Source organism: Haliotis asinina, chromosome 14 (genome assembly GCF_037392515.1).
Source record: "Haliotis asinina isolate JCU_RB_2024 chromosome 14, JCU_Hal_asi_v2, whole genome shotgun sequence".
In the NCBI taxonomy this organism is placed as follows: Eukaryota; Metazoa; Mollusca; class Gastropoda; order Lepetellida; family Haliotidae; genus Haliotis; species Haliotis asinina.
In genome coordinates, this window is record NC_090293.1 from 6,714,835 (window position 1) to 6,723,258 (window position 8,424).

The window sequence follows — 8,424 nt, forward strand, 5'->3', positions numbered from 1 at the left end:
TACGGGAGTGGTGCTGGCCGCTCGTGTGGCCATTCACAGCATTCCCTAAGGCCGAGCGTGAATGGACGCTCATTACCCACCCCATGGCGCATGTCTACACGGACAAACTAGCCACTCACCACCACCTCGCAAAATATGACACGCCAATCCCAAACCCCCCGCACGTACGTCTTCTCCCCTGAACTTGTAAGGAGATGCGTGGTGTGTGGTGGCAGAGGGACAGATGGGAGCACCATTCTTAACAGGAAGTCGACCCTCTCTCTCCCTCTGTGCATCGCGAAATATTCGTCACTGCGATTCTTAGTTAGCACAATCAAATGTATACAACACAGTCCCAATCAGAAAATGGCATGATGCAGAATGGAATTGTCCTGTATAGTATATGCTTCTGTATTCAGATTTTGGCTACAGTCGTTTCTCTGAAACCTTCCTTTATTAAAATGAGCATTGTAAAGAACAACTTCATTGTAGATCTACATTAGGTTTTGAGTATCACTTGAGCCTTCATCTCAATTGAATTTGATTTATTAATTAGTGTTTAAGAAAATCATCGATGATGTAAACACATTGGTCTACCGCACGCGCAAATATAACTCCTTGTTTGTACCAATAATGCTTACATAATATACTCAGCAAAATATACTTTGGACCATGTGTGAGCTAGAACTGAATTAGGCTCGGGGCTAGTCTAACACTTCTGAAATAAACATATTCTGCAGATAAAACAGTTTCTAATAAATAAAAATAAAAATAGCGAATTGTGAAAAGGAGGCCTGAACTCCGAGACGTTCTTCGTTTTCCTGAACAGTGGATATCTAGACTTGCAACATATTCAAACTTACATGGGCTTTCGGGGATACATTTGTTTCAGCAGAGACCATATTATCTGTTATATGGTCTCTGGTTTCAGGGTCTGTATGTTAGACAAGTGCAGGGCCCTTGCAAGTTCTTAATAAAAAAAGGGATAGCGTACGGAACTACAGCTGAGAGAAGGGAGCGTGAGTGTAGGAGGGGGTAGGATGGAGGGGATCAGGGAGGAGGACGTAGGTGTTTATACTGCCACCATCTTCGCGGTCGCCCATGTAGCCCTTCTCACGAGCTCCCCCGGGTGACAGGGCATGAGCACGTGCATTCCCTTGCCACCCCTGTGCGAATTACCCCTGGCTCGTTAGACCCAAGCTGTTTTAAATGAACTGGGTAATAACAGGGGAAGACCTGTCTGAAAAAGTCTGCGTAATCAGTAGAAAGGAGCGCTGAGATACGAGACATCTATGTTACTGTGCTGAGATCGTAGTATTGGGGAAACTAGTATTTCTTTATAGAAACACCCATTGTACATAGCCCCAGCCCCTGAAACATCGCCAGTACACAGCCTCGGACCACATAATATTATATGGTCTCTGACCACATTATTTTGCCTACTGCCAAGCCTTCTGTGCAGTGCTAATTAAAGCCTGAAATGAAGCAAGTCTAGATTTCTTCAGGTTCAGGGTCTGTTAACATCTGCAAGAAAAACTAACACTGAATCTCCTTTTCAATTAAATGGGTTTGTTTGTTACTATCAAAATTATATATATTCAGAGATTAAGCCTTATAATATAGTCTACCGCGGGACACAACAGAAGCCCCGTCTACGCGAGACACGTCTACATACAGGTCACATTTCACCTACGCTGACAGCTGCTATTGCTAACACACAGGGATTAATAGCTGGCGTGTTTGAACCAATAAATATCAATACAAATTATATACGACTGTCCAAGTGCGCAGGTCACATTGCCACGCGTAGACGAGAAATTACATTAAACTGGTAAGCAATAAAAAGAGTAACAACAACGATAACAGTAACGACAGCAAGAGGAAGAATATGAACAACATCAACAGCAGCATCATGAGAACTCCCCTTTCCTCTGCATTCATAGGCTGTCTCACAGTCCTAGACTAACAACTAGTCTCTGAAATGAACATATTTTCCTGAAAAAAGTGCATAGTAAAAAAAATATAAGGAAATGGAGCCCTGAGACCTTCTTCATTTTCAGAGCTAAGGGAATCTAAACTGGCCACATTTTCAAGACTTGCATGGGCTTTCTTGGATAGATGTACCTCAAGGTGTGTACGGCAGAGTACCACAGTCACTGCGAACCGTATTTTGTCATTACAGCCAACTACTCCCTGCAATGCTAAACCTTAAATGAAACAAATCTAGACTCTACCAGTTTCCCTGATCTCCTTTTCATTAAATGGATTTAGTTATTACAATAAAATATTTATTTTCGGAGATTAAGCGTTAACCTACAACCTCCACAATACCTCTAAACTTATTCCACCCGGGAAGATCCAGGTTAGAGGTGATCTTGAGGAAGCCATGCTTGTCATAAGAGGCGACTAACGGGATCGGGTGGTCAGGCTCGCTGACTTGGTTGACACCTGTGATCCTATCCCACTTGCCTAGATCGATAGTCATCTTGCTGGTCACTGGATTGTGTGGTCCAGATTCTGTTATTTACAGACCGCTGACACGAAGATGGATTATTGCTGATCGAGGTGTAAAACTAAACTCACTCACTCTAAACTTAATTCGTTCGTGTCAAAGAGGTTAAATTCCAATCATCCATTGGCACTTTCACACCTACACAAAACGAAGTTCGTTTTCGAATCACAGTGAATTTATCAACATAAAAGTCACTGGAGATCCGACTTACATATGAAGACGTGTTTTGTGGATGTTGCACACAGAAGAGTTATTGATAAACAGACACGGTGGTATGAAGCCGAGATGGGAATATTGATTGCGGAGGCGTTTAATATTAACAGTTTTGTAATACATCCTGTAATGATATAAAGTGGTGAGTCATTTTGTTGGCACCTGTGTACATCCCCAGTGAAGAAATCAATTGCTTCTCCACAGCCAAATGGTGCAAGATATGATGGAGAATTGTATTAGGTGACGGCGCCTTGTTCATTTAAGAAACAAACACCTGTGCCTAATTATATTCATCATCCAAGTACACCTGAAAACGTTGTGAAAAAACACTAACTTTTATTATTCCATGTATCTAAAACAAGTAAATATGCAGGGCCCACACAAAAGCAGCATTACTGTACTAGCACTTCAGTAGGTAAATGCAGTAATCGACGGCTATACCGAACCCAAAAGCACCACTAATTTTAGCCCCTTGTAACCTTAGTTCGTTATACAGGTTCTCAGCCCTAGCAGCTTTATTAAACCTAATATCAGCTCTAGCAATCTGTACTGGACCCAGTGTTAGCCCTAACAGCCTTACTGAACCCAGTCTCAGCTCTATCAGCCTTACTGAACCTAGTCTCAGCTCTATCAGCCTTACTGAACAAAGTCTCAGCTCTAGCAGTCTTACTGAACCCAGTCTCAGCTCTAGCAGCCTTACTGAACCCAGTCTCAGCTCTAGCAGCCTTACTGAACCCAGTCTCAGCTCTAGCAGCCTTACTGAACCCAGTCTCAGCTCTAGCAGCCTTACTGAACCCAGTCTCAGCTCAAGCAGCCTTACTGAACCCAGTCTCAGCTCTAGCAGCCTTGCTGAATCCAGCCTCAGTAATAGCAGTCTATACTGCACCCAATATCAGCTCTGGCAGCCAATATTGAACCCTTTCTCAGCTCTAGCAGTCAATACTGAACCCTTTCTCAGCTCTAGCAGTCAATACACAACGTTTACACCGCTCTGGCAGCCAAACCCGAACCTCGTCCCAGCTCTTGCAATCTATATCGAACTCAGTCTGAGCCTTAGCAGCTGCATTTAATGGACGATATGTACGTCTAGATGATTGCTGTATATTTCAATGTACACATGCCCTACAAATGACACGGTGTCGTTTCACAGGCCAGACTGATCTTATCGCGTCGATTCGTTCAATAATACCAGACCTCAATGAAAACTCTGATTTAATGATATCAACTTTTGTTGGGATTCGTGCAAAGTTCAGTGTAATGAGATTTGACTACATGTCTAGCTCGCAAGTAGCATGCCGTCGAAGTAAAACTGTTTGATCGTATGTGTAATGTGTGAGCATGGTTTTACGTGGCATTTAGCAATAGTCAAACAATTTCAAAGGTGCACTCACTTTCGTACCCGTGCGGGGGAAATCGAACCTTCGGAAGGACTGACGAACTCTTTACTTACTGGATGCAAGCCAATGCCCTGAAAGTTCAACACAAACCTTGTTCCGACCATTTATGTTTAGGTGAGATAGTGTAGCAGTGAATCAGTTTGGGTGAGGTGGGCTTACCGCCCCTTTACACTGACAAACTAATCCAGTGGTTGACATAGTGAGCATCAACTCTAGATGTCGGGACATGATATCGGATAATCTGCCAGGACACGTACTGAGTCTTCTGCTAATTCGCTATGGAATCGCGTTAGTTTTCCAGAACGTCGATTAACACCGTCGTTTTTATGTGAGATATGTTCATTTCAGAGCACTACGTCTTTGTAAACGAGCGTACCTAAACACACTATAGGTTGGATCCTGCGCCATAAGTAGCAGATATTTGTAAATACATTGATTGATGTTTGGGTGAAATGATAACACGGAATGGCACAGAAATCTTTGGTGGAAATAAAATTGTACATAACTTCGACGTTTTTAGGATTTTGTTATCTTTTAATATGTTACGATTTTTAACATATAATCATTTCAACAAGATGTTACCGAATAATGGTGTCACGTGGGCGTATGAGAAATTAATTTGCATACGATGACTCAAGCAAGAGACAACAGACTGTGTCTGTTCAGCAGCAGTGATCGAAATGACCGCTACAAATGTCCGTTACAGTGACACGCACGCCTTCACACCATTGTTGCATTGGTCAAGCTCAACATGGGGGCTAATCAACGGCTTGCGACACCTGCCCTATTGACCCTCGTTATAACGAGACGGAGCGTGAACGACAGCGCCTGAATTGGGTGTCGGTGTCCTTGTCTTAAAGTCCTGTTGGAAATGCATGTTGCGTTATTTACAGGACTGAGCATACGAACTTGCTTTGATTACCCTCAAGCCTGTTAACAAGTAATGTCACAAGAAAAAGATCAATTAAAGCGTACTTTCCCGATGTGTCGCCATACCAGTCGATGACTGGCACACACAACCAGGGTGGGATTTGCGATTCGGAATCATGGGAAATCAAAGAAGCAGTAGAAGAGCGCTTTCGATTGGAATAGCGGTTTCAACTGGTGAAACAAGTATCGTGTAACGGCCCATCTTAATTCGGTCAAGGAGTTATTCGAAACAGCACCAACACTGAACCATGAGTGAGACGTTGGTAATAAACCAAGCCTCTAAAATCACGTCTCCACATGACGCACATGACTTTAGGACCAACTAGGATAATCACATTTTGTATATACGGTAATTGGGGTAACTCTAAAAATAGCACAGGGGCACTGAAGCTCACCTGTACATGATGTCATGATGTTGGGGGGAGCGGCGTAGGGGATGTAGTGAAAAGTTGTAGGAAGTTGATAATACTATTTTGTTAGCTTAGTTCATATACCCAAATATGACTTTAGGATCCGGGTTAGAATTGATCTTCACCTGCCCATGCTTGTCGTAAGAGGCGACTAACGGAATCGGGTGATCAGACTCGCTGACTTGGCTGACATGTGTTATCGTGTCCCATTGTGTAGATCGATACTCATGCTGTTCATCACTGGATTATCTGGGCCAGACTGGATTATTTACTGACCACCGCAATATAGCGGAGTGCGGCGTTAAAAAAAACTCAGTCAACCAATCAATGTTCCGAAAATTTGAGATTATATGTATGTGTTAATGTCGCGGACATTCACGGGATCTTGAGAGTTTTATGTAGCGCCATTCACGTGATATTGGGAGGTTCACATGGGAACAAATGTTTGATGTCGATATTTGTATCGTGTACCGCATACATACTGGTTGATTGGTACTGACGTGAGGAATCGTCAATTACAGGATGCAATGGTGTTTATTTCAACAACAAAAGAGTATTGTTTAGTACGTTACGTTATGCATCCAGCATCAAAGATGTCGCTGTTGTCGGTACTACCAGCATCCAAGATGTCACTGTTGTCGGTACTATCAGCATCCAAGATGTTGATGTTGTCGGTACTATCAGCATCCAAGATGTTGATGTTGTCGGTACTATCAGCATTCAAAATGTTGATGCTGTCGGTACCATCAGCATCCAAGATGTTGATGTTATCGGTACTATCAGCATCCAAGATGTTGATGTCGTCGGTACTATCAGCATCCAAAATGTTGCTGTTGTCGGTACTATCAACATCAAAGATGTCGCTGTTGTCGGTACTATCAGCATCCAAGATGTTGATGTTGTCGGTACCATCAGTATTCAAAATGTTGATGTCGTCGGTACCATCAGCATCCAAGATGTTGCTGTTGTCGGTACTATCAGCATTCAAGATGTCGCTGTTATTCTAGCAATATCAGGGCGGTTGACACCAGAAATGGGCTTAAAGCATTGTATGGACCTGGGGAGACGAACCCGGGTCTTCCCCGTGACGAACGAACGCTTAAACCACTAAGCTACCTTTAATTCCCCCTGGCCACTGAGTAATTAGGAAACAGACCACCTGGCTGTCCCATAACCTGGGTCTCTCAGAGGGATGCTTGAATTATATCTATCGAATAAAAGGCGAAATGCACAGCGTCAGCAACAAGACTTTTGGAATCTTCATCTATCTAGCAACTCAGTGAGTACGGACACTTACTCCACATAATGCCTCAGTGCAAAGGAATATTAAGGTTTGGAAAAAAACCCCAAAACATGGGTTAGCCATGGTTTTTGGTTTGTGTTATTACTTAATAACTAAATACATGTATGCGGCACTACAGCGAAAAACGTCGGTATGTAAGTGGTATGGTATTCCGAAATCCGCGCAGTATAGATGATGCTTGGATATAGATAATGAGTTCATTAATTCTGTTAGGCAATACAAGAATATATATCACACGTCTTTAAGTGCAAGCTCCATATTGACTAACTACTCAGACCAGGAGTTCCATTTATAGAACACAACCATATCCTTGTTGTACCTAACATAATGCCGTTTTATCGATTACCAATTAGGTAATTATATGTGTACCTGTGTAAGGAGGTACATTGGGGGCACTGATGTGTGTGTTCGATCAGCTGCGAACTGCCTGCGTATGACTATATGTCTGACTCATTTGTCGATAAACAGGACGATAGAAATGTTCATTGTGATTCTACAACGTCACTGCAAATAAGCCATAAAAAACAGTGGTTGACAACATGTACACCGATGCACGATAACACAATTAGTCGTTCCTATGGTAAGAAGGGGAAACCAGTGGTTGACAAACCGAGCAACGATAAAGGCCGCTGGGGCACGGTGTGTACACCTCGACATTAATTGTTACGACGGTGATGCATCGGGTTATCGCTAGTTCCAGCATGGGATGGTCAGACTTCTTGACTTAGTTGACACATGCCACCGTATCCTAATTGCGTAGACAGATGCTCATGCTGCTGATCACTGGATTGTCTGGTCCAGACTCGATTATATATAAATCGCCGCCATGTAGCTGGAATATTGGTGAGTGCGGCGTTAAACAACAGCCAAACAAAACTAAAAGTACAGTCACTCACTCACTATCCCAAATCCGAACTCCCCTCCCTTCTAATCATATATCTGTCAGCAACACACTAGTGGTTGATTGTTTTACAAAAGACCCGTGAAGGTTCCGGGGTAGAATAGGCCTTCAGCAACCCATGCTTGCAATAAAAGGCGACTATGCTTGTAAGAGGCGACTAACGTGATCGCAGGCCCGCTGACTTGGTTGACACATGTCATCGGTTCCCAATAGCGCAGATCGATGCTCATGTTGTTGATTGTCTGGCCCAGGCTCGATTATTTACAGACCGCCGCCATATAGCTGGAATATCGCTGAGTGCGGCGTAAAACTAAACTCTCTCACTCACTGTTTTACAAGAAGGTTAAACCATGTGTTACCTGGGTCATGTAGTTCTTTCAGTAGCCGTTATTTACTTTCGCAGATGGAAAAGACCACCTGGGTCGTAGAAGTTTAAAACCAAGGACCAAAGCTGTGTGTTTGACAATCACTTGATAATCGGGATAATATGCAATCTGCGTCAAGAAGAGGATAATGTAGAAGGTTTTGCTTTATTTCTTCTTTAACGCAGCAATAACCGAGTAATAATACGGCGGCTTTAAAGTAATCGCCTCAGTACCAGAACCAGTGGCTGACATCATGAGCAACTACCGACTCTGCTACGATGACACACAACCACACAGGTAACCCAATAGGCAACTGATGACCAAATGTGCCCAGAATAACCACGAGGAGGAAATTAACGACAACACGAGTCTGCACCGAGTCCCCCGTTCTGCTATAATGCCATTGAGAAGTGG

The 8,424-nt window shown here is 43.2% G+C and overlaps 1 protein-coding gene across 1 annotated transcript; it reads right to left on the reverse strand.

The window, feature by feature from the left end:
• Window positions 1-6,009: 6,009 nt before the first annotated feature.
• Window positions 6,010-7,131, reverse strand: LOC137262045 (subtilisin-like protease 3). Its single transcript, XM_067799836.1, has 2 exons — window positions 7,114-7,131; window positions 6,010-6,444 (listed from the first exon to the last, which is right to left on the reverse strand). The coding sequence occupies exons 1-2, from the start codon at window positions 7,129-7,131 to the stop codon at window positions 6,010-6,012; spliced, it is 453 nt and encodes a 150-aa protein (XP_067655937.1).
• Between the last annotated feature and the right edge of the window lie 1,293 nt (window positions 7,132-8,424).